Below are 27,929 nucleotides of genomic sequence, written 5' to 3' on the forward strand. Positions count from 1 at the left end.
ACAGAGCTATACAGTCACCATTCAAATCTAACTTTCAGATCAGTTCAGTCGCTCAGTCATGTCCAACTCTTTGTGACCCCATGGACTGCAGCACGCCAGGCTTCCCTGTCCATCACCAACTCCCAGAGCTTGTTCAAACTCATGTCCATCAAGTCAGTGATGCCATCCAACCATCTCATCCTCTGTGTTCCCCTTCTCCTCCTGCCTTCAGTCTTTCCCAGCATCAGGGTCTTTTCAAATGAGTCAGTTCTTTGCATCAGGTGGCCAAAGTATTGGAGCTTCAGCTTCAGCATCAGTCCTTCCAATGAATATTTAGGACTGATTTCCTTTAGGATGGACTGATTTGAAGTCCTTGCAGTCCAAGGGACTCTCAAGAGTCTTCTCCAACACCACAGTTCAAAAGCATCAATTCTTCGGCACTCAGCTTTATAGTCCAACTCTCACATCCATACATGACTACTGGAAAAACCATAGCTTTGACTAGATGGACCCTTGTCAGAATCTAACCTTAGAACATTGCCAACACTTTCAAAGACTCCTTCCAGTTCTCACCCCCAACCAACCGCTAATAAAAAACTCCCTCCTCCTCCTCCTAAGTCGCTTCAGTCGTGTCCGACTCTGTGCGACCCCATAGATGGCAGCCCACCAGGCTCCCCCGTCCCTGGGATTCTCCAGGCAAGAACACTGGAGTGGGTTGCCATTTCCTTCTCCAATGCATGAAAGTGGAAAGTGAAAGTGAAGTCGCTCAGTCGTGTCTGACTCTTAGCGACCCCATGGACTGCAGCCTACCAGGCTCCTCTGTCCATGGGATTTTCCAGGCAAGAGTACTGGAGTGGGGTGCCATCCCAGGCAACCACTAATCCACTTTCTATCTGTATGGATTTGCCTATTCTGAACACTTCATAGGAATGGAATCACACATTGCATTTGTGGCCTTTTGCGTCTGGATTCCTTTCACTTAGCAGGCTGTCTTTGCAGTTCCTCCATGTTATATCATGGATCAGTACTTTGTTCCTGTTTATTGACAAATATGAATAGACCATAATTTGATTATCTGCTCACCAGTTGATAGACGTTCGGGTTGTTTTCACTTTTTGGCTGTTATGAAGAGTGCTGGAAACGTTAACACAAATACATGGGCATATATCTCCAGTTCTTTGGGGCATATCTCTAGATGATTCTAGTTACCACAGAACCATCTGGTAACTACGTTTAAGTGTTAAGGAAATGCCAGACTTTTCCAAAGTAGCTGTTCCCTTTTACACTCCCAGCAGCAGTATATGAGGATTCTAACTTCTCCACATCCTCATCAGCATTTGTTATTGTATGTCTTTTAAAATTATAGACATCCTGGTGGGTGTGCAGTAGTATCTCACTGTGGTTTTCGTTTGTGTTTCCCTAAAGACTGACGCTGTTGAGCATCTTTTCATGTGCTTGTGAGCCATTCCTGTATCTTCCTTGGTGAAGTATCTAGTCACGTCCTTTTTCCATTTTTAAATCCGTTTCTTTGTCTTATTATGAGTTGGAAGAGTTCTTTATGTATTCTGGATACATCAGATACATGATCTATCAGATATACAGTATGCAAACATTTTCTCCCATTCTGTAGATTTTCATTTGCTTTTGAAACACAGAAGTTTTTAGTTGTGATGAAGACCAGGTTAGCCATTTATTTCCTATATTGGTTGTGCCTCTGGGGTTGTGACTAAGAAAGCTTTGGCTAACTCAAGGTCACAAAGATTTTCTTCTATTTCTTCTAAGATGTTTAAGAGGTTTGGCTCATACATTTAGGACTTTTGGTGTGAGTTGGGTTAGTCTGTGTGTGTGGTGTTAGGGAGAGCTTTAGTTCAGCTTCGTGCAGGAGCCTCACGGCATCTGCCTGTCTCCTCGCCTTCTGCCTGGAGGTGAGCAACACTGCCCCCCAGTGGCAGCCTCCGCCCTCATTTCCGCCTCACTTCAGTTCAGGAGACTTGAGTATCTGATCTTGACTGCGCAACTCTTTTAATTCCAATTTTCCGGAAGAAGAATTGGACGGATTGGCCCATTTGGGATCAGAAGACAGCCCTTGGCCAATCACGTTGAGTGTACATGGTGTGACTTTGGCCACCAGGACCCACTCCTAGATGAGTGATGGTTCTCAGAGAGGAGGCTTGGTATGAGCTGGGCAAATACCCGCAAAAAGTGTCTCTTCAGCCTCAGGCTCATTTTCTTGTGTTCACCACACTTGGATCCCCTGTGAGCTAGATCCACGTCTCCAGTTCAGGGCTCACAGGTCAGATCCCCCAAACTGGTTTGTGCTCCACCTGTGTTTAAGTGTCCATGAAAACAAATGAAACAGCCAACTACTGGACAACTTAAAAAGAAAACACAGAGTTTTCATGCAAAAATCCAGCTTTTAGGATTCATTTTAAAGTTAGGCAGCTCTGGACTTGCCTGTTGGTGGCCTGAGTGGCAACTGACCTCTTCGGACAAAAGACGTCGTCTCCTGCTTGGCCCAGCCCCCACACACTATCTTACGTCACACACAGTGCTCTGTTCTTATTAACTTTTCCTCCCTGACTCTGTGGGCTTCCCTTGTAGTTCCATCAGTAAAGAATCTGCCTGCAATGCAGGAGACCTGGGTTCGATTCCTGGGTCAGGAAAATCCCCTGGAGGAGGAAATGGCAACCCACTCCAATATTCTTGCCTGGAGAATTCCATGGACAGAAGACCCTGGTGGGCTACAGTCCAGGGGGTCACAAGAGTCGGGCATGACTTAGCGACTAAACCACCATCCTGACTCTGTAGATGTTTGAATGTGTACCACCACCCCCAGGAAACTCTCTGGGGCCACTGCCTGCCCAGAGTCCTGTGCCTCCTGCGTCTCACCCAGAGGCTGACTCTGAGCCCGGCAGTGTCCTAGTTTCAAGTCAGCCACATTTGTGCAGTGCTGGGCTCATAATGGAATTTTGCTATTTGCATTCAGCTCTCCGCACCACTGCCAGTGGCATTGATAAACATGAGTGATTGATGGAAATGATGCCAGGGCCAGGCTCAATGAGAATATGCAGTACTTGGGGCCCCCTCATGCATGGCGCCTCTTTCTTAGAATTAGAGCAAAGAATTGAATGTTCTGGCTTACTTGACCACAGTAACCATCCAGCACAAATGAGGCAGAAGGCTGAGCAGTTTGGAATGGGGAGTGGTGAGGGAGGCAGTTCAGAATGTATCACGAAAGGAATCCCAAACTCCCACTTTCTACCAAAGAAAATAAAAGATGTTCTGAGAGTGTGGAAGACGTTAAAAAACTTTTCTCCAGTGGGATAAATCTATTTTATATTGCTTTTAAAAATGAGGACAGTTAGTTCTTACTCACACTGTTACAAAACTAACATGTCTGTCTTCGCTGTTGAAATCTTGGAAAATGTGAGAGATAATAAACATTATTTACTACCCAGAGGAAACCACTTTTAACATAGCAGAGACTCACCCTCTCTCTAAGCCTGTTAGTTCATAGAACTGACATCATCCTGTCCAAACAACATCTGTTGTAAATATAATTTCATCATAAGCATCTTCCCATATCATTACTGGTGCTCCATAAATGTGATTGTCGATGACTGCAGCTATCCCATAATATGTGTAGTTCCCAAAGGTTAGATCATTTCCTTTCGTTTCTTAGCATAAATAGCGTTGCAGCGAGCATCTTTCTGTCTCGGTCTTTATTCATGTTTTGGATTATCATGAAAGAAGTTTCCCAGAAAACGTTGGAAAGGTCACTGAAAGGTATTGGTATTCATTGATAGTACAAATCTTACCTCAAGTTTTTGTTGGTTTAAAGATGCCTGTGAGAAATACGCCCATAGCTTCTGCACTGAGGTCCTTCGATGTCTTCTGCAGCTCTTTCCCTATGTGGGTCTTCGTTTCAGAGCTCATCCCGTAAACTCTGAGCATCCGCTGGGCATCTATCATGCGCCAGCGCAGGAGAATAGCAGCAAGGAAAAGGTGTGGTCCCTGCCGTCAAGGAGGTGGTATCCCACTTATGACCCTGGGTGTCGACCTTCAGAAGCAGAATTAGTGGGCACACCCCATGCCCTAGAGGTACCGCCCTGTAGTTGCGGAGAATCAAGTAAAGAAAGAATGATAAGATAGGTGATATAAAGGGGAGAGCGTTAGGGTGTCATGAGCACAGAAGGAGGAGCAGCTAAGAGCTTCAAGGCGAGAGGATGCTCCAGGAAGGAGAAACAGCACAGGCAAAGGCAGAGAGGGTAAAAACACTTACTTATTGGAGGAGGGCATGGCAACCTGCTCCAGTGTTCTTGCCTGGGAAATCCCATGGACAGAGGACCCTGGCGGGCTATAGTCCGTGGGATTGCAGAAGCGTTGGACACGACTGAGCGAATAAACAACAACTCCGCCTGAGCCGCAACCTGCGTCCCCTGACTCCTTGTTCTGTACTCCAGTCTCTTCCACAATTCCCTCCCAACACCTCGAACTCAGCTCTGTACTTTTATTCTTTCTTTTGTTCATCCTTAAATCCCTCTTCCTGCCGCCCGGAAACTCGTACTCATCCTTCACAGCCCAGTCACACGTCACCCGTTCTCTGATGCCCTTCTCCACGTCCCCACTTTACCTTGGGAGAGACTGCTCTTCCCTCCCATGTCGTGTCACCTGCTTTGATCTTACCTCAGTTATCACACTTGTCCCAGTCGAATTGTTGTTCAGCTACTAAGTCGCATCCGACTCTTTGCGACCCCATGGACTGCAGCACACCAGGCTTTCCTGGCCTTCACTGCCTCCTGGCGTTTGAGTCGGTCCATTGAGTCGGTGATGCCGCCATGGACTTTCTAATTTATTTTTTCTGATGCTGTTCGTTTATCTTTCGTTTTTCTTCTCATCCTAATATGACAAATTCCTTGAAGTCAGGGGCAGTACTATTGGTTAGAATTTGGTGATAGAAAACCCAAGCTAATCCAGAGGTGGTTCTGGCTGGTATGGCAACTTCACGATCATCAGGGACCTCAGCTCCTTCCCAATTACTGCTTCACTTCGCTCATCTTGACGCTCTTTCTCATGGTCCCAAAATAGCTGCTTAAGCCCTGCTCATCCTGTCAGCATTCCAGCCAGCTGGAAGAAGTGCCAAAGAAAAGAACGCATCCTTCCTTTAGGGCTGATTTCTGAAACTTGCCAGCTATGTTTCCGTTTCCATTTCATTGGAACTTAGTCATGCGGTCATACCCACCACAGAGAAGCCTGGGGAATGTGGTCCTATTCTAGGAAGCCGTGTTTTCATGTGGATAGCAGAAGTCTATTCCTAAATAAAGGATAAGGGATATTGGGAACCTATTAACAGTTTCTGCCATCGGGAAAAGCAGGAAGAGGTCAGGATGATTCCTCTGAGCTTGATGGGGCTGGCTAGGGGCTTGCTGCATTACTCACCAAGAAATGGGAGAAAGCAGTACAGCTACTGTTAAATGAGCACTTCTGGTATGTCAGGCCCTGTATTAGGAGTTTATCCCTGTTTTAGAGGTGAAGAATACTGAGGCTTCGTGAAGTGAAATATCTTGCCCAGCTGACCAGGGCAGAAGCAGGTTGACAGCAGAGGTTGACTGGTTTCCAAAGCCTGGGTTCTGGACTGCTGCCCTGCCCTACTCCCCGCATGAGCTCCAAGCCTTCCGCGGACCAGCATTGCTTAAATGGGAGAGAAAGAGGAGCAGTGAGGTACTGGGCACCTCATCTCCTGTGTAGCATCTCTCAGATCCTCCAGTTCCCCTTGCCTCCCCTTTCTAGATGTCAACAGAAGTTCTTGCCCCGCGGCTCCTTATATCTAAAACCAAGAATTGCCATTGAGAAAGCAGGAGTATTTCTAATTTGGAGCCAGAGCCTCTTCTTCTTGGATACCTCCTGTGATGGGGAGCTCAGTATCTCTCAAGGCAATGCATTGCATTGTTAGACAACATCTATTTTTTTGACACTCTTTCCTTGGAGCTGAAAGCTGTTTTCTCTGGTATATTCTTCAGTTAGATCCGTGGCTCTCAACTGTGGCTCATTTGCTTCCCAGTGGATATCTGGAAATGTCTAGAGATATTTTTGGTTGTCGTGTCTGGGAATGAAGGAGAGGGTGTTGTTGGCATCTGGTGAGTAGAGGCTGGGGGTGCTGCGAAACATCCAACGAGGCACAGGACACCCCTTCACAACAAAGAATTATCCAGCCAAAATGTCAATAGAGTGAACGCTGAGAAACTCTGAGTCAGACCTAGTTCTGAATCTTGGCTTCCCCAACCACTTCTAGCTGTGTGACTTTGAGTAAGTTGATGTACTCCTCTGAGCCTGAGGTCACCGTTTCCTCCTCCCTGCCTTGGAGATCATCAGAAGACCTCGCTGTGGGCTTGTGGCAGGTACTTACTTACTAACAGATTTCTGAAAAGTCCCAGGGGCTAGCTGCCCCAGTCGGCACTCCCAGAGTGTGGATGGACAGTTGACCACCTTCATTTGCGGGCACGTGGACCTGATTGGATTAGACTGTAATCACTCTAGTAAAAATTCCACTGAAGCTCATGGTTTTGGAATGGAGCCATTGCCTCAACTCAGAAATGATGGCTTGCCTCTTAGAGAGGAAGGATCCATTTCTGCTTGTTACCACGTTGTCATCTCAGGATGTTAGCAGAGCATTCCTACTCACTGTCTCAACTGAGGCTCCAGAAAGCCCTGCAGGGAGGGGATACCGCTTGTCCTACTTTACAGCTGAGGACATTGGAGACCCAGCTGTTTTCCCAGGTTCCACACAGCCTATCACGTGGCAGAGTCGGGTGAGAAAGCTCTCTTGCATGGTCTGCTCCTCGAGGGACACGGTGCTATCGAGACCCCTGGATGCCCTGGTTCTTTCTTCTAGAAATGCCCTGTCCTGAGTGCCTCCTGAGGTTCGGTTCTCTCTCCCCAGGGCACATCATCTCTGTAGGCTCAACCTTGACCCCAGAGAGGGCACCTCAGAGCCCAGCAGGGACTGGGCAGCCTGAGCGGGGTGTGGCATCCTGTGCAGCCGTGTAAACCCATATCCCCAGGTACTGCCCACCCTCAGCCAGAGTGCCTGGCCTCCCTTTGGCATTGAGGGAGGGAAAACCATTCAAAGATCATTCCCCGAGGAGCTTAGATCCCCACGGGAGGGGAACGCACCTTACATTAGCTGTGTCACTGAGTGGAGCCTTTTCAGGGGTCAGGTGAGAAAAGAGTCCAGAATGGCAGTCACCCAGCCCTGCGCTCAGGATGGCCCCACACTCGGGTCAGTGTTCTTCTGCCTCCATCCTGAAATGATTGATAACTTCCTGGCTTTTCATTTTGCACTGGACCCTGCATATTCTGTCCAGAGTGGGATGTACAGGAGATGCAGATGTGACCACCCCCTGCCGCCCTCTGGGCTGCCTCCCAGTAGGACCCACTTTCCCCAGGAACCCAGTCCCCTGGGCCTCCCTCCTCCTCCCCCTGCCGGGCTCCCAGCAGCAGCTTGGCTCCTGCACACCCCTTTCCAGGAATCCTTCTGAAACACGTGTTTTCAGAGAACAAAAGTGGGTTTTCTTCCTCCTAAAATGGATCCCTGAGCCGAAAAAAAACCTTTTACCAGTAAATATCTGTTGAATGAATGAGTCTGAGCTGAGATATTTTGGAGCACCTGCCTCTTGCTCATTTGTTTATTCACTTGACAAATATTTCTTGATATTCTCCTTTTATCTTTATAATGTTATCAAAATAATATGCCTAAACTCTGAAAAAGAAACTGTGGTAAAAAATAGAGCTTATGGTGATACTTAAGTGAGGAGTGTAGAGTTCCAAAGAATAGCAAGGAGAGGTAAGAAAGCCTTCCTCAGTGATCAATGCAAAGAAATAGAGGAAAACAATAGAATGGGAAAGACTAGAGATCTCTTCAAGAAAATTAGAGATACCAAGGGAATATTTCAAGCAAAGATGGGCACAATAAAGGACAGAAATGGTATGGACCTAACAGAAGCAGGTATTAAGGTATTAAGAAGACGTGGCAAGAATACACAGAAGAACTAATCAAAAAAGATCTTCATGACCCAGATAACCACGATGCTGTGATCCCTCACCTAGAGCCAGACATCCTGGAGTGCAAAGTCAAGTGGGCCTTAGGAAGCATCACTACGAACAAAGCTAGTGGAGGTGATGGAATTCCAGTTGAGCTATTTCAAATCCTGAAAGATAATGCTGTGAATGTGTTGCACTCAATATGTCAGCAAATTTGGAAAACTCAGCAGTGGCCACAGGACTGGAAAAGGTCAGTTTTCATTCCAATCCCAAAGAAAGACAATGCCAAAGAATGCTCAAACCACCACACAATTGCACTCATCTCATACACTAGCAAAGTAATGCTCAAAATTCTCCAAGCCGGGTTTCAACAATATGTGAACTACGAACTTCCAGATATTCAAGCTGGTTTTATAAAAGGCAGAGGAACCAGAGATCAAATTGCCAACATCCACTGGATCATCAAAAAAGCAAGAGAGTTCCAGAAAAACATCTGCTTTATTGACTATGCCAAAACCTATGACTGTGTGGATCACCACAAACTGTGGAAAATTCTGAAAGAGATGGGGATACCAGACCACTTTATCTGCCTCCTGAGAAACCTATATGCAGGTCAGGAAGCAACAGTTAGAATTGGACATGGAACAACAGACTGGTTCCAAATCAAGAAAAGGGGTACGTCAAGGCTGCATATTGTCACCGTGCTTATTTAACTTATATGCAGAGTACACCATGAGAAATGCTGGGCTGGATGAAGCACAAGCTGAAATCAAGATTGCCGGGAGAAATATCAATAACCTCAGATATGCAGATGACACCACACTTATGGCAGAAAGTGAAGAAGAGCTAAAGAGCCTCTTGATAAAAGTGATAGAGGAAAGTGAAAAAGTTGGCTTAAAACTCAACATTCAGAAAACTAGGGTCATGGCATCTGATCCCATCACTTCATGGCAAATAGATGGGAAAACAGTGGAAACAGTGGCAGACTTTATTTTCTTGGGCTCCAAAATCACTGCAGATGGTGACTGCAACCATGAAATTAAAAGATGCTTGCTCTTTGGAAGAAAAGCTATGACCAACATAGACAGCATATTGAAAAGCAGAGACATTAGTTTGCCAAGAAAGGTCTGTCTAGTCAAAGCTATGATTTTTCCAGTGGTCATGTATGCATGTGAGAGTTGAACTATAAAGAAAGCTGAGTACCAAAGAATGGATGCTTTTGAACTGTGGTGTTGGAGAAGACTTTTGAGAGTCCCTTGTACTCCAAGGAGATCCAACGAGTCCATCCTAAAGGAAATCAGTCCTGGGTGTTCATTGGAAGGACTGATGCTGAAGCTACAATACTTTGGCCACCTGATGCAAAGAACTGACTCATTGGAAAAGACCCTGATGCTGGGAAAGATTTAAGGCAGGAGGAGAAGGGGATGAGAGGATGAGATGGTTGGATGGCATCACTGACTGAATGGACATGAGTTTGAGCAAGCTCCGGGAGTTGTTGATGGAGGGAAGCCTGGTGTGCTGCAGTCCATGGGGTGGCAAAGAGTCGGACACAACTGACTGAACTGAACTAAGTGAGGAAGATAAGCTTATGCTGTATTAGTTTTCTCCAATATTTTATCCCTTTTTGGAACTGAAGTATAGTTGATTTACAATATTAGTTTCTGGTGTATGGCAAGCTTATTGAATTATATACATATGTACACATATAATATATATATATATATTCTTTTTCATATTATTTTCCATTATGGTTTATTACAGGATAGTGACTATCATTCTCTGTGCTATACAATAAGATCTTGTTGTTTATCTATTATATTTTCTCCCACATTTTATCATGAAAAGTATCAATGAAAGAGAAAATTTAGAAGCATTGTACAGTGAACACCGATAATACACCAACCACCCAGGTCATAAATTAATGTTTTGCTCTTTTTGCTTTATCATACATCTACTCATTTATCCATTCTTCTAAGCAATCATCCATTCAACTTACTTTCTGACTCATTTCAAAGTTAAATTGCAGACACCAGTAGATTTCACCCTTAACCACTTAATTTCACACTTATTATCATTTCTGTGATCTCAGTTCAAGCAAGAAAACTTCTGTTTTTTAATCAAAAAGGGAAAAATACACAGATCTTTATATGAAAACTTAATTTTTTGTCAAATGGAACTGTGGAATGATAACTAGTATATGCACAATAAAAAAGAATTGTTTTCCTCTGTATGTGTGGGGCAAAGAGCAAAAAGAGAAGTTAAGAAAGGAAGTAATTTCCTCAAGGCTAGAAGGAAAGAGAGAAATGAGACCCTCCTGTGGAAGCAGGAGGTAAGAGCTACCTAGGGAAGACCCAGCTGGGAGTGTATTAGGGAAGTGCTTCCTGCTTCCTCCTAACCAAAATGAAAAATAAAAATCCCAGGGATGATATGGCCCTAGCCTTTTTTCTCCTTCTTGAAGGGGCTGTGGACAGTTCCAAGTGATTTGGGCTTGGGCAGGGCTGAAGGGAGGGCTTCCCAGGCGGCCCTAGTGGTAAAGAACCCGCCTGCCAGTGCAGGAGACATAAGGGACGTGGGTTCAATCCCTGGGTCGGGAAGATCCCCTGGAGAAGGAAATGACAACCCACTCCAGTATTCCTGCCCTGGGAAATCCCATGGACAGAGGAACCTGGTGGCTACAGTCCATGGGGTTGCAAAGAGTCAGACATGACTGAAGCGACTTAGCACAGGGCTGAAGGAGAAGCTGTAAGGTATGGGGTGTAGGATGTGGGAGTGGAGAAAGCTACAGGCTGAAGCTGTAGGTTCGGGGCTTGTCTGACAGGGATGATGGCTGGAGTGGAGTGGGGTGAGTGGGTGAGACCCCGGAGGCCAACAGCAGAGAGTGATGGAGCAGAGGGCAGGGCTGGGTCACAGGAAGAGAAGGGGATGCTAATGAAGCCGTCACAGGAGGCACCGGCGGAAGACTCAGATAGCTGCCCTGGCTGCGGCAGTGCAGAGCTGGAGGAGAACTTGGAAAAACACGTACAGCGAGACTCTAAAACAGACACTCTGGAAGAACCTTTGGAGTTCACCGACTGCACCTATCACATATGCCCCACGAGAAGACGCAGGCTGAGAGATCCCTCCGATCTGTCTTGGTGATAGAGCTGGGGCAAAGTCACTGGAAGGACTGATGCTGAAGCTAAAGCTCCAATACTTTGGCCACCTGATGCGAAGAGACAACTCATTGGAAAAGACCCTGATGCCGGGAAAGACTGAGGGCAGGAGGAGAAGGGGACGACAGAGGATGAGGTGATTGGATGGCATCACTGACTTAATGGACATGAGTTTGAGCAAGCTCCAGGAGGACAGGGAAGCCTGGTGTGCTGCAGTCCACGGGGTCACAAAGAGTCAGACACGACAAGGTGGCTGAACAACAACCAAAAAGTCAGTGCTGTTCAAGTAGCTCTTTTCCAGTGAAGTAACCCAAGAGTTCCTTCCATAAAGATCAAATATCTTAGGGTCTTGTTTTTTTTTTTTTCAGTTGAAGTATAGCTGATGTACAATATTATGTTTATTATAGGTATAACTTATAGGCACACAGCACGGTGTTTTCGTATTTTTATAGCTTATTTATAGTTATAACATGTTGACTATATTATCTGTGTTGCACAGTGTATCCTTGTAGCTTATTTGTTTTATACACAATAGCTTGTACCTCTTCAGCCTGTACCCACATCCTTGTCTTCCCCCTTCCCTCTCCTCACTGGTAATCACTGGTTCTCTTTATCTACTAGTCTGCTTCTTTTTCTATTATATTCACTTGTTTGTTGTGTTTTTCAGATTCCGCATATAAGTGATATCATACAGTATTTGTCTTTGTCTGGACTAAGTCACTAAGCATTTGTGTTTTTGCTGGGTTACTGTTGTTATTCAGTCCCTAAGTCATATTCGACTCTTTGTGATCCCATGGACTGCAGCATGCCAGACTTCCCTGTCCTTCACCATCTCCCAGAGTTTGCTCAGATTCATGTCCATGGAGTCAGGGATGTTATCTAACCATCTCATCCTTTGCCACTCTCTTCTCTCTTTGCCTTCAATCTTTCCCAGCATCAGGGTCTTTTCCAATGAGTCAGCTCTTCGCATCAGGTGGCCAGAGTATTGGAGCTTCAGCTTCAACATCAGTCCTTCCAATGAATATTCAGGGTTGATTTCCTTCAGGATTGACTGGTTTGATCTCGTTGCTGTCCGAGGGACTCTCAAGAGTCTTCTCCAGCACAGTTCAAAAGCATCACTTCTTCAGTGCTCAGCCTTCTTTATGGTACTACTCTCACATCTGTACGTGACTACTGGAAAGACCACAGCTTTGACTAGATGGGCCTTTGTCGGCAAAGTGATGCCTCTACTTTTTAATACTGTCGACTAAAAGATGTGTGCAACTTGAGAGTTGTGAGCTAAGTTTTATTTGGGGCAAAATGAGGACTACAGCCCAGGAGACAGCCCCTCAGATAGCTCTGAGAGACTGCTGCAAAGAAGCAGTTGGGAAATGTCAATATATACGATTTCGGTGATGGGGAAGTTCAATGCAATCGAGAGCTTACTCTACAAAAGTTTTTCTGCTAGTCACAAGGAGCTCATGTCACCATGAAGGGATTTAGTGTTTTTCTAAATATGAAGAGATACAAGGATTGGGATCGTGAAATCAGTTCCTGAAAATATCTAACTATCTGAAGACCTGTCCCACCAGATTCCCTGGAGAACAGAATGCCTCACTGCACCCTGGATTCCTTCAACAGAGGGGGTTTCAGGTTAACAGCTGCAGAGGCACAAGGTTCAGTCTCCACAGAGGCAGATGGCAAACGCTTGTTCAGTCACTGGCAGATGCTCTTGGCAAGTACCGATTTGTAGTTGACAGGCAAGTACCAATTTGTAGCTGACAATATGCTGTCTAGGTTTGTCATAGTTTTCCTTCCAAGGAGCAGATGTCTTTTAATTTCATGGGGGCAATCACCATCCTCAGTGATTTTGGAGGCCAAGAAAATAAAATCTGTCACTGCCTCCACTTTTTCTTCTTCTATTTGCCATGAAGTGATGAGACCGGATGCCATGATCTTGGTTTTTTGAATGTTGAGTTTTAAGCCAGCTTTTTCACTCTTCTCTTTCACCCTCATCAAAATGCTGTTTAGTTCCTCTTTGCTTTTTGTCAATAGAGTGGTATCGTCTGCATATCTGAGGTTGTTCACTAAGCGTAATACGTTCTAAGTCCATCTGTGTTGTTGCAGATGGCAACTTTTATTCGTTATGGCCGAGTAGTATTCCACTGTGCATACATATATAATATGCGACAGTCTTCTCGATTCATTTGTTGATGGACACTTAGGTTGCTCCAGTATCTTGGCAGTTGTAAATAACACTGCAGCGAACGTTGGGGTAGATGCGTCTTTCTGAGTTAGTGTTTTGTTTTTGTCAGATGTACACCCGGATGCGGAACTGCTGGGTCACATTAGTTTTTTTAAGGCACCTCCATACTGTTCTCGATAATGGTTATACAAATTTACATTCTTACCAACAGTGTATAAGGTTGCCCGTTTCTCTACATCCTTACCGACATTATTTGTGTTCTTTTTGCTGATAGCCATCTGACAGATATGAGGTGACGTATCATTGTGGTTTTGACTCACATTTATTTCCCTCATGATTAGTGCTGTGGAGCATCTTCTCGTGTGCTACTTGGCCATCTGCATGTCCTCTTTGGAAAAATGTCCATTAGGGTCTTCTGTCCATTTGTTAATCAGGTTCTTTGGTTTTGTGTGTGTGTGTGTGTGTGTGTTTCCGATGTTGAGTTATATGAGCTGTTTGTATATATTCAATATTAACCTCTTTGTCAATCATATCATTTGCAAATATCTTCTCCCATTCGGTAGACTGTCTTTCCATTTTGTCCATAATCCTTTTGCTGTGCAAAAGAATTCAAATTTAATTAGGTCCATTTGTTTGGGACTGGGTTTTGCTTTTTATCTTTAAAAGTCATAAGAATATAGCTGTCTAGCCAAGAATTTATCTGGTGTTGCCTTAATGTAGAAATAATGTTTTTTGCTGAATTATCAAGAGACATTTACGCTGTTAGTATTTCTCAGTTTTCCTTAAACTCATACCACTTTTTGATTGATATAAAAATCTAACAACACCTTCTGTAAGTTTTAATACCAACTGTGACCTCCACCCCAGTTGAGGATCAGCTGTGGCAGTCTGTTCTCAGTATAGTCCCCCAGCAGAGGGTGTGTTACATATTACTTTGCATAGTTTATGTAATGAAAAAAAAATCAAATATAAAAGTGAAATGATAAAAATGCTTTCTCAGACAACATAATCCTATTCCCATTTGAGAACCATTCATCTAAGCAGATTTTCTACATTTATTTCATGCTTTGTGTGCGCTGGTAACCCTCCCTTATATTGGTTAGCAGTGCTTTAGATGCAAGTAAAAACTCTCACAACAGTGACTTAAGCAAAAAAGATATTGAAGTACTTCTCATAATAACCAGCCTGGTGGAAGAAGACTCCAGGGTCAGCTCAGCAGCTCAGTAACAACTAGACTCTGAGTTGGCATCTCAGTGGTTTTCTTGGTGTTTCCCTGATGGCCCCAAGATGATTGCCATTGCTCCATGCATTACTTCCTATCACAAAGAAGAGGGCGAGTAGGAAACACCCTTGTATTCATGTTGCTCATTTGTCAGAGAGGAAGAACTTTTCCAGATCCCCAGTTCTGCCATGAGACTGCCCCATCTACCTCATCAGCCAGAGGCACGTCTCACACCCACTCCCAGACCAGCCACTGGCAAAGAGAAACAACGGCACCATATGCAGCTTAGACCAATCATGATGCAACCTACCTCCCAGCACGTGTGTGCAACAGGGGACTTGTACAAACCTCACCTCGTTTTAGCCCATGCCCCTCCACTAGAATGTGAGCTCTTTGAGGACAGAGGTTTTTGCTTTGTTCACTGCTGTATTCCCAGCACCCAGTACAGTGCTCAGCGATGCAACGAATAGTCAATGATTGAAGGAAGGAGGGGATGGCTAAGGAGGCAGGGGGTACAGGCTGCAGGTAACCAGCAGTGTCTATCATCCTGATCGCACACAACCATGGTTTGATGCCTGTGACAGTGCTGAGTGATGCTACTGATCACGGGACCTCTGACCTGAATCCTTGTGTCTTTCCCCCCAGGAGTGAGCCGTAGCTGGAGGCTACACTTGTGCCAATGACCTGTCCCAACTCCTCCTGCGTCTTCGAAGACAAGATGTGTGAGGGGAATAAGACTGCCCCTGCCAACAATGCCCAGCTGACGCCCCTGGTGGTGGTCCTGAGCACCATCTCCTTGGTCACAGTGGGACTCAACCTGCTGGTCCTGTACGCTGTGCGCAGCGAGCGGAAACTACACACCGTGGGGAACCTCTACATCGTCAGCCTCTCAGTGGCCGATCTGATCGTGGGGGTGGTCGTCATGCCCATGAACATCCTCTACCTCCTCATGTCTAGGTGGTCCCTGGGGCGTCCTCTCTGCCTCTTCTGGCTTTCCATGGACTATGTGGCCAGCACGGCATCCATTTTCAGCGTCTTCATCTTGTGCATTGACCGCTACCGTTCTGTGCAGCAGCCCCTCAAGTACCTGCGGTATCGTACCAAGACCCGAGCATCCATCACCATCCTAGCCGCCTGGTTTCTCTCCTTCCTGTGGATTATCCCCATTCTGGGCTGGCGTCACTTCCAGCCAAAGACCCCAGAGCCCCGGGAGGACAAGTGTGAGACGGACTTCTACAACGTCACGTGGTTCAAAGTCATGACCGCCATCATCAACTTCTACTTGCCCACCTTGCTCATGCTCTGGTTCTATGCCAAGATCTACAAGGCTGTGCGGCAGCACTGCCAGCACCGGGAGCTCATCAACGGGTCCTTCCCCTCCTTCTCTGACATGAAGATGAAGCCGGAGAACCTCCAGGTGGGCGCTAAGAAACCGGGGAAGGAGTCCCCCTGGGAGGTTCTGAAAAGGAAGCCAAAAGACACCGGGGGTGGACCTGTCTTGAAGCCACCATCTCAAGAGCCAAAAGAGGTGACATCTCCAGGTGTCTTCAGCCAAGAGAAGGAAGAGAAGGATGGAGAACTGGGCAAATACTACTGCTTCCCGCTTGACACTGTGCAGGCGCAGCCGGAGGCAGAGGGGAGTGGCAGGGGCTACGCAGCCATCAACCAGAGCCAGAACCAGCTTGAGATGGGTGAGCAGGGCCTGAGCATGCCTGGGGCTAAGGAGGCCTTAGAGGATCAGATCCTAGGTGACAGCCAGTCCTTCTCCCGGACAGACTCGGACACCCCCGCAGAGCCGGCACTGGCGAAAGGCAAGTCGCGAAGCGAGTCTAGCACAGGCCTGGAGTACATCAAGTTCACTTGGAAGAGGCTCCGCTCGCATTCGAGACAGTACGTGTCTGGCTTGCACATGAACCGAGAGCGGAAGGCCGCCAAGCAGTTGGGTTTTATCATGGCGGCCTTCATCATCTGCTGGATTCCTTACTTCATCTTCTTCATGGTCATTGCCTTCTGTGAGAGCTGCTGCAACCAGCATGTGCACATGTTCACCATCTGGCTGGGCTACATCAACTCCACGCTGAACCCCCTCATCTACCCCTTGTGCAATGAGAACTTCAAGAAGACCTTCAAGAAAATTCTGCACATTCGTTCCTAGGAGAGACTCCCAGGGGATGCAGCCAAGTGACGCTTACTGATGTCCCTGAAGGAAGTGAAGGAGGAAGCCTGTTGCGTTGCCAGGCACCTGGGCCTTCTGGAGTCGGAAGAATGGTCTTAGGGGCTGGGGAGTTTGGAAGGTTCGTAGGCGCAGTGGGAAGAACAGCAGATGGTGGTGGTCAGCAGAGAGATTGTACTCTGAGAGCCGAATGTTTGCAAGAGACTCAGATCTGTCCAAGCTCTCCTGTTTCTCGGGAATGTGGGGGCCTCAGGCTCACACTCTAATTCCAGCTTTCACACTCAAATTATTGGGCGACTCAAGGGACCTGTGGGTAGAGTTCCAGTGGAACTCTGGAGCCTTCTTCAAATGGAGCTCCACGTCTGTGGAGCAGAGACCTTAGACATGCAGATAGATGCTGTCCCTGACCGGGGTCACCTTGAAAGGCAGGACAGCTACTCCACTGTGACTGCCACATCTCAGAACACCTCTCTTCTGAGCCTCTTTTGCAGCTTTCTCCAGATCCAGTGCCTGAACCACCGTGGCTGATTCCACTGTATTATTTCTCACTCATGCACATCTTAAGAGTTGATGGGAAATGATGCAGTCTGCACATCCATCATTTTCAAACCCAAATTCCATTCTCCTATTAAAGAAGAGGTTAAATGCCTCCCTCAAAGAGAAAAGGAATATTTTTTAGATGGTTGTATATTAGAAATGAAAAAAGAGGAGTGGGGAGAAGAAAGCCAATTGCTTGAGGGCTGTGCCAGGTTGATGTCATTTAAGCCCCATGACACCCCACAACAGGAGAATGGTGTTATGAGAAAAGCAAAGGAGGAACAGCGAGGTGCAAGAAGGGACCTGAGATCACACAACTAGTTATAAGAAAGCTGGAGCAAACATCCTGTGGCTTCAACTCACTGTAACACATTTTCTCCAAAAGGCAAAAATTTGTTCTATTCAGTATACACACACACACACACACACACACACACATTCATAATGCCTGACAGTGGTGGCAGTTCACAGGAGTATATTGAGAGGAAGAACAGCTGACATAGAATGTGGCCACAGAGGTGATACTTGAAGAAGGAACAGTATACTTTTTCATCTGGGAATTCTGCTGTGTTTATCCAAGAAACATCATCATGTACTTTTATGGTCATACTTTTTAAGTCAAAACTTACAAAGGAATGGGAACAGGCAGTTTTAGCTGGTGTTTATGTTGCAATCTGGTTGTGATTTATATGCTAAAACTGGATGTTAAACTATAATACATGTAGCCAGTGGGAGTGTCTGTACAAGCTGGTGTTTTATGTCTCGTGTTCCTGTTTGCATGATCTGTTAAAATGAGAGATTTTTACCTACTAAAATATGATCTTTGAAGCTATACTGTTATAAGGTTGATTGATTTAATTCTGCCTTTCTGAGTCTCTTGGACTTAAGAAGATGTACTGAAATGTAATGTTGAATGGTACAAGATTTGATACAAGGTTTCCCTTTGGTTTCTGGTCATATTTGTAAATGTCTTTAGAAAAGGACTTACTTTTTACAACAAGCTTCCCTCTCTACTTTGCACCTCCCAAAGCTCTTCTCCTTCAAAACTGGAGGAAGCCAGAGACTTTTATCCTGTTTTGGGTTATCCTGGTCTGTTTCCATGTCAGAAACCAGAAGAGTTGCTTCCTGGGTCCCCTCTGGACCAAGGAGCACTTTAAAGTCTTTCTAGAGACACACCCCACAAAGACAAATGGCTAAGTGCCCATTCCCGATATTGGTGAACAGTTGAAGCACCTAGTGAAGCCAAGTGGTTACAAGTTCAGACCGTGGTCAACAAGATCTGGATTTGAATCTGACAAGAACAAAAATGGTCAGGATAATCTGCCGCTGCATAAAAAACAAGGTTCCATGCATTACTGTGTATGGTGTTTATGGCGCTTGCAGGGTAAATGGTACCCAGTGGGGACTCAGAGTTTTAAAGTATACTGAGCATATACTTCATACTTTACCACTTCTATCTAATCTTTACAACCTTGTGAGGCAGATTTCTGTGGTTTTACAAATAGGTAAACCATAGCACAGAGGGGTTAATAAGAACCGAGTCTAAGACCTGATTCTGGAATGGGCTTCCTTTCCACGGTATCAACCTGTTCTTCCTCCAGCTCTCTGTATGATTGAATTAACTGTTGAATTCATGAAAGGCAGTGGATGAGCGTGCAGACATAACTCAGCCTTAGCCCACTCAGGAAAGAATTAGTGGCTGATGGCTTACACAAAATCCAGTTGAAACCAGGCTCTCTGCTCCAAATAAAAAAATAACTGCCTTCTTGGAAAAGGCTGTTAAGAGAACTTGATTACAGATTAAAACTTGATTATACATTTTAGATTAAAAAGAAGCCACCCCCTTGGGTTTCTCTTTATGGACTTAAAGCTGATGAGCTTGAAGTCAATTCCTCCCCTGACCAGTGTGCGAAGCTTACCAAACATTGGCTTCTTTTTAACAATTTACAGGGTTTACAACAATGCGTGTTGGATGAGTTTTTTAAGAGCAGTTTTCTCAAGTTGTTAAGTTAGAGTGACAGACATTTGTTTTTCCTCACTGCTGCATGTTGAGGAAGGTTCCATATGCTTTGTCCCCAGATCACTGCTATTGCAGGGAGAGGCCAAGTGGCAGAGAGGGGAGCGATAGAGGTGAAGAGACTGCAGGTGAAGAGGGGAGAATGATGGGTCAAAACACGAGGAAACCAGGGGAGGTGGGGGTGTTACTGAGTCCAAGCTCCTACTGCTCCCGCATGACAGGCCAGTAAATCAAGAGATGAGTTGTTTGAGCAAAGAATACTGACTTTACTTTGAAAACCAATGGACCAAAAAGAAGGTGGACTAGTGTCCCAAAGAATTGTCTTCCCTGAGTTAGAATTCAGGCTTATTTTATACTAAAAGGGGAGGGGATAAAAGAATATATTCTTCACTAATGTGTTCATAGTTTAAATATATTCAAAGGAAGAATAAACCCACCCTTAGCATTTATTTTCATCCTTCAGTTCAATTCAGTTCAGTCGCTCAGTTGTATCCGACTCTTTGCGACCCCACGGACTGCAGCACACCAGGCTTCCCTGTCCATCACCAACTCCCGGAGCGTGCTCAAACTCATGTTCATCGAGTCAGTGATGCCCTCCAACCATCTCATCCTTTGTTGTCCCCTTCTCCTCCCACTTTCAGTCTTTCTCAGCATCAGGGTCTTTTCCAGTGAGTAAGTTCTTTGCGTCAGGTGGCCAAAATATTGGAGTTTCAGCTTCAGCATCAGTCCTTCCAATGAATAGTCAGGACTGATTTCCTTTAGGATGGACTGGTTGGATCTGCTTGCAGTCCAAAGGACTCTCAAGAGTCTTCTCCAGCACCACAGTTCAAACACATCAATTCTTTGCGATCAGCTTTCTTTGTAGTCTGAAGGCAATGTGAAAACCATCAATTACATCATCATATGAATCTATAAAAGCTTGCAAAGCCATTCCATCCAGTAAAAATTGCCATAAACTTTCAACATTGCTATGTTAATGTTACTGCAAAGGCTGGGTTTGCCTTTTGGTGCATGTTGAGCCAAAAGACACAACCAAACCCAAGAGCAGGAAAAGGAAGAATTTATTCTTTGCAGAATAAGTATTTATTCCTCGTTGTAAGGAGAACACCAGAGATCTTTCCCAAAGCAGTTGTCTCCCCAACAGCAAAATTGGGGAAGATTTAAGCTAGGGTTGTTTGCATATTCATGAAGGAGCTGGGGTGTTGATTGAAGTCACAAGAATCAGAAAAGGTCAACATCATCATCCTTCAGGTTGCAACTGATCTGGTGACTGAGCTCCTAAGGCGTGGGGTGGGGCGGGGTAGGGGGGGATTGCAGGGGTTGCAAATTAAATTCTGCAAAGCAACTCAAGAAAGTGCTTCAGGCTAGTATTTACCATTGAAACAGATCTGGGAGTCTTTACAACAGGTATTATTTCTGCTTATCATTACTTCTCTTGCTTGATAACAGTCAAGGTGTTCCTGCAGGGTTGGTTTTTTTTTTTTTTTTGCTGCTGTTGTTCCCTTAAGATCATTAATTACTGAGACCTGTTCAATGATAAGCACTGTGGCCAGGCTCAGATCACAAAATGACTAAGGCCAAAAATAGCTTCTCTTATGTCAAGAAACCAATGCCTGGTTCTCTTTCTCTGGAGACCTCCTACCTATCTGCTTACACTTATAAAATGTCCATTCAGAAAAATCCACGAGTCTCCAGATTTGGCCATTTGATAAATCGGTCATTTGCTTGGCAGAAGATTGCTTGTCTCTCTTTTGAAGATGGGTCTTCTAGGAGAGAAACATAAGTCTCAAGAGCAAGACGAGGAAGATTCTGGGCTGTCCTGGCTGTGATGCACGTGAAGAGCCGTAAGGAAACAACGCTGCTAAGACCTACATGGCCAGCACATCATGCCACAGTTTCCTGAGCTACAAAACCTAGGTTGTGCAATGGTTCCCATTGTGTGGGGATGTGTGATGTCCTCAACTGAGCTGTAAGAGAAGTGATGAAGGTACGCTGACTTGGATCACTGTGGTCTTGAATAAGTGTAATAGGCCTCGCTGCCCCACTATGTCTGAGAATGTTCTCTGTCTTTTTATGGCTCCTGGTCATGCCTCTTTCTTGAGGCTCACCATCTGGGTGCTCCAGTGGTCTGTCTCCCCAGTACTGGGCAGCAGGGGGGGATCTGCTCTGAGCCTCACCCCAATTCCCTGCTAACATGGGGGCCACATTTGTGACTTAGGTGACCATATACGTGGGATGCCCAGACCTCATCTAATAATTTAACAAATGCTTTTGAGCACTTCTTGGGCCAGTCCTTGGGACCAGGCCTTAGGAGACAATAGAGGTCATGTCAGATATGGTTTCCACCCCATGGATCTACTACAGGCTTGCAAGTGACAGAAACAAACGTTGTGAATGGCTACTGGCATGTTTCGTGGGATCCAGGAGCACTTGGGATGACCTCACTTCTGAAAGGCTCAAGTCAAGTCAGCTTCTGGAACCTCATCAACCAGAATCCGAGGACATTCCCACTAGAATGCTGCCACTGACTTACATGAATCATTCCTATTTCTACTTGCTCTGAGCATCAGTTCAAAACTCTAAAGCCAGAGTGAAGAATCGTCTCATGTCCGCCTCTGCTGCAGTCAGCTCCAAAGGGAGGTGGGAGCAAGTTGGCATAACATGGGCAGAGGACCAACAGTTCCCAGAGGAGCAGGAATCACTGTGAGCAGAGCAGAAACTCTAAAAAAGAAGACCAAAAAAAGGATTCATTACAAAGACCTTGAAGTCCAGCAGAGGAAATCTTATAAAGAACTACATTCAACTCAGCCTCATAGATGCTTAATTAACTGAAACTCAAGGATAGGTGGGTGTTAGGCACATTTTCACTTAGAAGGTGACATCTCCACTTATCTTTTTTAAAACCAAGTTTATTACATTCAATATATACAGTAATGGATGTGTGCTCAGTCACTTCAATTGTGTACAACTCTTTGCAACCCCATGGACTGTAGCCCGCCAGACTCCTCTATTCATGGGATTCTCCAGACAAGAATACTGGAGTGGCTTGCCATTTCCTACTCCAGGGGATCATCCCCACCCGGGGATCGAACCCAAATCTCCTGTGGCTCCTTCGTTGCAGGCGGATTCTTTACTCCTGAGCCACTGGGCAAGCCTGATGTATACAGTAAAATACACCTATTTTAAATGCAGAGCTCAATACATTTTGACAGATGTGTACAACCATGTCATCTCCATCTCAATCAAGATATAGAAGACTTGTATCACCTTAGAAAGATTCTCAAGTCCCTTTGCAGATAACGCCCTCCTTTAGGCCCCAGGCAGCCACTGAAGTGACTTCTGTCACTATAGATTAGTTTTGCTGATTCTAGAACCTTCTGCACGTGGAATGATACAGTATGGACTCTTTCTCCGTTAACATTTTGTCTAAGATTCAACCACATTTCAAAACCGTGTTTTGGAGCCTAAGAGAAAGAGAGAGGATGTTGTCGGGATGGAGACATGAAAGAGCAGAGTGTGCTTTAAACACCAGAATCAGTTTAGTGTGACCGACACAAGCAGTCTGAGCAGGCAGTGGCAGGACAGGAGCCGGATAAAGTGGAGAGAGATGATAACGTTGACTTCTACCTGAGCCCTGCACTCTTGAAAAACAGGGATGGTGAAGAAATCTCCCAACTCTTTTGTCCTCTGGAAATGGTTTACTGCAAAGAAACACCTCTTCCCGTAGGACCTACATAAGATTCCTGATTGCTTCACTCAGTAGCTGTGGCAAGGTGACACACAGTGCTTCTGAATTCCTATTCTTTACCACATAAAAGATTCCCCGAGGTACTGTTTCCACTGATCAATAGAACAAAATGCTGGTCAACAAAATTTTAAACTTCTCTCATTTTTCCAGTCTCCTTCATTTTTGCACGCCCTCAGCCTGAGTCTGTGTAGTCAAAGCTATGGTTTTTTCCAATAGTCATGTAGGGATACAAGAGTTGGATCTTGAAGAAGGCTGGATGCTTTTGAAGAACGATGCTTTTGAACTGTGCTGTTGGAGAAGACTCTTGAGAGTCCCTTGCACTGGAAGGAGATCAAACCAGTCAATCCTAAAGCAAATTAATTCTAAATATTCATTGCAAGGACTGATGCTGAAAGTGAAGCTCCAGCACTCTGGCCACCTGATGCAAAGAGTCAACCCATTGGAAAAGACCCTGATGCTGGGAAAGATTGAAGGCAGAAGTTCTAAGAAGGGGGTGACAGAGGATGAGATGGTTTGATGGCATCACCATTTCAATGGACATGAGTTTGAGCAAACTCTGGGAGATAGTGAATGACAAGGAAGTCTGGCATCCTTCATTCCATGGGGTCATAAAGAGTCAGCCATGACTTAGCGACTGAATAACTGAACAGCAACAGCCCAAGGTGAGCTTCCCAGGTGGCCTAGTGGTAAAGAATCTGCCTGCCAGTGCAGGAGACATAAGAGACGTGGGTTTGATCCCTGGGTCGGGAAGATGCCCTGGAGGAGGTCATGGCAGACCACTGCAGTGTTCTTGCCTGGAGAAACCCACCGACAGAGGAGCCTGGTGGGCTACAGTCCCTGGGGTCGCAGAGAGTCAGATATGACTGAAGCAATATGGCACACACGCACAGCCTGAGTCAGCATATGACTCCTTCTGCGAACATGCAGGCCTCAACCGAAAACATCCTCTGACTTACTACTGTTTAGTCAAGCCACCCTTTCTTCCCACTCTTCCACATCTAGTTCTTTCTGGCTTTCTTCACTCTTCAAGGAAAAACTCTTTTTGCCTAATCCCTGAGACACCTGCAAAATCACATTTAGAATCAAACCCCACACCCACCAGTGACACTCAGAGGGCTCAAATAAAACCTTGTGCACACAAGGACGCAGGGACTCCATAGAGAGTGAAGCAGACCTGCCTTTGAGTGTTTGAGTGTCTCCTGCATAGACACAGGTCAGCAGTGGCCTGCTTCAGGGGCAGGGGCTCTGGGTGCAGCAGACCCGGGAGGCGCAGTGTGAGCCCCGCCATAGAGCCACCAAGCAGACAACCCACTCACTGGAGAACAATTACACTGAAGAAGTCCTCACACTGCTGGGAAAGTTCTAGGGCCCACAACAGAATTCCCAGCCTGGAGATCCAGCAAAGGGTTTGAGAACCCCCTAGAGAATTGGACTTTGAAGGCCACTGGGATTTGATTACAGAACTTCCACAGGATAAACAGACTCTTGGAGGGCAAAACAAAACCGTGTGTGTGCACCAGGACCCAGGAGAAAGGAGCAGTGACCCCACAAGACACTGAGCCAGACTTGCCTGTGAGTGTCCAGGAGTCTCTGGTGGAGGTGTGGGTCAACAGTGGCCTGCCATGAGATCAGGGGCACTGAATACAGCAGTACTGGCATAAGTCCTTTTGAAGCAGGTCACCATTACTGCCATTACCCCTACCATAGTTTGGCCTCAGGCCAAACTACAGGGAGGGAACACAGACCCACCAATCAACAGAAAGTTGGATTAAAGATTTACAGAGCATGGCCCTGCCATCAGAGCAAGACCCAGTTTCCGCCATAGCCAGTCCCTACCATCAGGAAGCTTCCACAAGCCTCTTATCCTTATCCATCAGAGGGGAGACAGAGTGGAAACCACAATCACAGAAAACTAACCAAACTGATCACATGGACCACAGTCTTGTCTAACTCAATGAAACTATAAGCCATTCCATGTAGGGCCACACAAGATGGATGGCTCATGGTGGAGAGCTCTGACAAAATGTGGTCCACTGGAGAAGGGAATGGCAAACCACTTCAGTATTCTTGCCTTGAGAATGCCATGAACAGTATGAAAAGGCAAAAAGATGGGATACTGAAAGATGAACTCCCCAGCTCAGTAGGTGCCCAATATGCTACTGGAGATAAGTGGAAAAACAGCTTCAGAAAGAATGAAGAGATGAAGCCAAAGTGGAAACAATCCCCAGTTGTGGATGTGACTAGTGATGAAAGTAAAGTCCAATGCTATAAACAACAATATTGCACAGGAACCTGGAATGTTAGGTCCATGAATCCAGGTAAATTGGAAGTGGTCAAACAGGAGATAGCAAGAGTGAACATCGACATTTTAGGAATCAGTGAACTAAAATGGACTGGAATGGGTGAATATAACTCAGATGACCATTATATCTACTACTGTGGGCAAGAATCCCTTAGAAGAAATGGAGTAGCCCTCATAGTCAACAAAAGAGTGTGAAATGAAGTACTTGGGTGCAATCTCAAAAATGACAGAATGATCTCGGTTTGTTTCCAAGGCAAACTATTCAATATCACAGTGATCCAAGTCTATGCTCTAACCACTAATGCTGAAGAAGCTGAAGCTGAACATTCTATGAGGACCTATAAGAACTTCTAGAACTAACACCAAAAAAAAAGATGTCCTTTTCATTATAAGGGACTGGAATGTAAAAGGAGGAAGTCAAGAGATACCTGGAGTAACAGGAAGTTCAGCCTTGGAGTACAAAACGAAGGAGGACAAAGGCTAACAAGTTTTGTCAAGTGAACGCACTGGTCATAGCAAACATCCTCTTCCTACAACACAAGAGACAACTCTACACAGGGACATCACCAGATGGTCAATACGGAAATCAGACTGATTGTATTCTTTACAGCTGAAGATGGAGAAGCTCTATACAATCAGCAAAAGCAAGACTAGGAGCTGACTGTGGTTCAGACCATGAACTCCTTATTGCCAAATTCAGACTTACATTGAAGAAAGTAGGGCAAACCACTAGAGCATACAGGCATGACCTAAATCAAATCCATTACGATTATACAGTGGAAGTGACAAACAGATTCAAGGGGTTAGATCTGATAGACAGAGTGCCTGAAAAACTATGGACAGAGATTCGTAACATTGTACCGGAGGTGATGATCAGAACCACACCCAAGAAAAAGAAATGCAGAAACGCAAAATGGCTGTCTAAGGAGGCCTTACAAATAGCTGAGAAAAGAGGAGAAATGAAAAGCAAAGGAGAAAAGGAAAGATATATCCATCTGAATGCAAAGTTCTGAAGAAGAGCAAGGAGAGATAAGAAACCCTTCCTAAGTGATCAGTACAAAGAAATAGAGGAAAACAATAGAATGGGAAAGACTAGAGATCTCTTCAAGAAAATTAGAGATACCAAAGGAAAATTTCATGCAAAGATGGGCTCCATAAAGGACAGAAATGGTATGGACCTAACAGAAGCAGAAGATGTTAAGAAGAGGTGGCAAGAATACACAGAAGAACTGTACAAAAAAGATCTTCATGACCCAGATAACCATGATAATGTGATCACTCATCTAGAGTCAGACATCCTGGAATGTGAAGTCAAGTGGGCCTTGGGAAGCATCACTACGAAAAAAGCTAGTGGAGGTGATGGAATTCCAGTTGAGCTAGTTCAAATCCTGAAAGATGATGCTGTGAAAGTGCTGCACTCAATATGCCAGCAAATTTGGGAAACTCGGCAGTGGCCACAGGACTGGAAAAGGTCAGTTTGCATTCCAATTCCAAAGAAAGGCAATGCCAAAGAATGCTCAAACTACTGCACGATTGCACCCATCTCACACGCTGGCAAAGCAATGCTCAAAATTCTCCAACTGAGGCTTCAACTGTACGTGAACCGAGAACTTCCAGATGTTCAAGCTGGATTTAGAAAAGGCAGAGGAACCAAGATCAAATTGCCAACATCTGTTGTGTTATAGAAAAAGCAAGAGAATTCCAGAAAAACATCTACTTCTGGTTCATTGACTATGCCAAAGCCTTTGACTGTGTGGATCACAACAAACTGTGGACAATTCTTAAAGAGATGGGAATACCAGACCACCTGGCCTGCCTCCTGAGAAATCTGTATACAGATCAAGAAGCAACAGTTAGAACTGGATATGGAACAATGGACTGATTCCAAATTGAGAAAGAAGTACATCAAGGATGTATACTGTCACCCTGCTTATTTAACTTAAATGCAGAGTACATCATGAGAAACGCTGGGCTGGATGAAGCACAAGCTGGAATCAAGACTGCTGGGAGAAACATCAATAGTCTCACATATGCAGATGACACCACCCTTTTGGCAGAAAGTGAAGAGGACCTAAAGAGCCTCTTGATGAAAGTGAAAGAGGAGAGTGAAAATGCTGGTTTAAAACTCAACATTCAAAAAATGAAGATCATGGCATCCGGTCCCATCACTTCATGGCAAATAGATGGGGAAACAATAGAAACAGTGAGAGACTTTATTTTCTTGGTCTCCAAAATCACTGCAGATGGTGATTGCAGCCATGAAATTAAAAGATGCTTGCTCTTTGAAAGGAAAACTATGACTAATCTAGATAGCATATTAAAAAGCAGAGACATTACTTACTGACAAAGGTTCATATAGTCAAAATTATGGTTTTGTATAAACCATAGTAGTCATGTATGGAAGTGAGAGTTGGACTATACAGAAAGCCAAGCACTGAAGAATTGATGCTTTTGAACTGAGGTGTTGGAGAAGACTTGAGCGTCCCTTGTACTACAATGAGATCAAACCAGTCAATCCTCAAGGAAATCAGTCTGAAATATTCATTGGAAGGACTGATGCTGAAGCTGAAGCTC

At 45.2% G+C, this 27,929-nt stretch overlaps 1 protein-coding gene across 6 annotated transcripts in view; it reads left to right on the top strand.

Moving 5' to 3' along the window:
* HRH1 (histamine receptor H1) overlaps positions 1–18,120 on the top strand; it is a 150,009-nt gene extending 131,889 nt beyond the window's left edge. For all 6 annotated transcript variants that reach the window (XM_070776851.1, XM_070776853.1, XM_070776852.1 and 3 more), the window contains one exon: positions 15,224–18,120. In XM_070776851.1, coding sequence (XP_070632952.1) covers positions 15,258–16,733 — 1,476 coding nt within the window. In that variant the 5' untranslated portion in view covers positions 15,224–15,257 and the 3' untranslated portion in view covers positions 16,734–18,120. The remainder of the gene's footprint in view (positions 1–15,223) is intronic.
* Positions 18,121–27,929: the final 9,809 nt, after the last annotated feature.

The sequence above is a fragment of the Bos indicus genome, chromosome 22 (genome assembly GCF_029378745.1).
Source record: "Bos indicus isolate NIAB-ARS_2022 breed Sahiwal x Tharparkar chromosome 22, NIAB-ARS_B.indTharparkar_mat_pri_1.0, whole genome shotgun sequence".
Lineage (NCBI taxonomy): Eukaryota > Metazoa > Chordata > Mammalia > Artiodactyla > Bovidae > Bos > Bos indicus.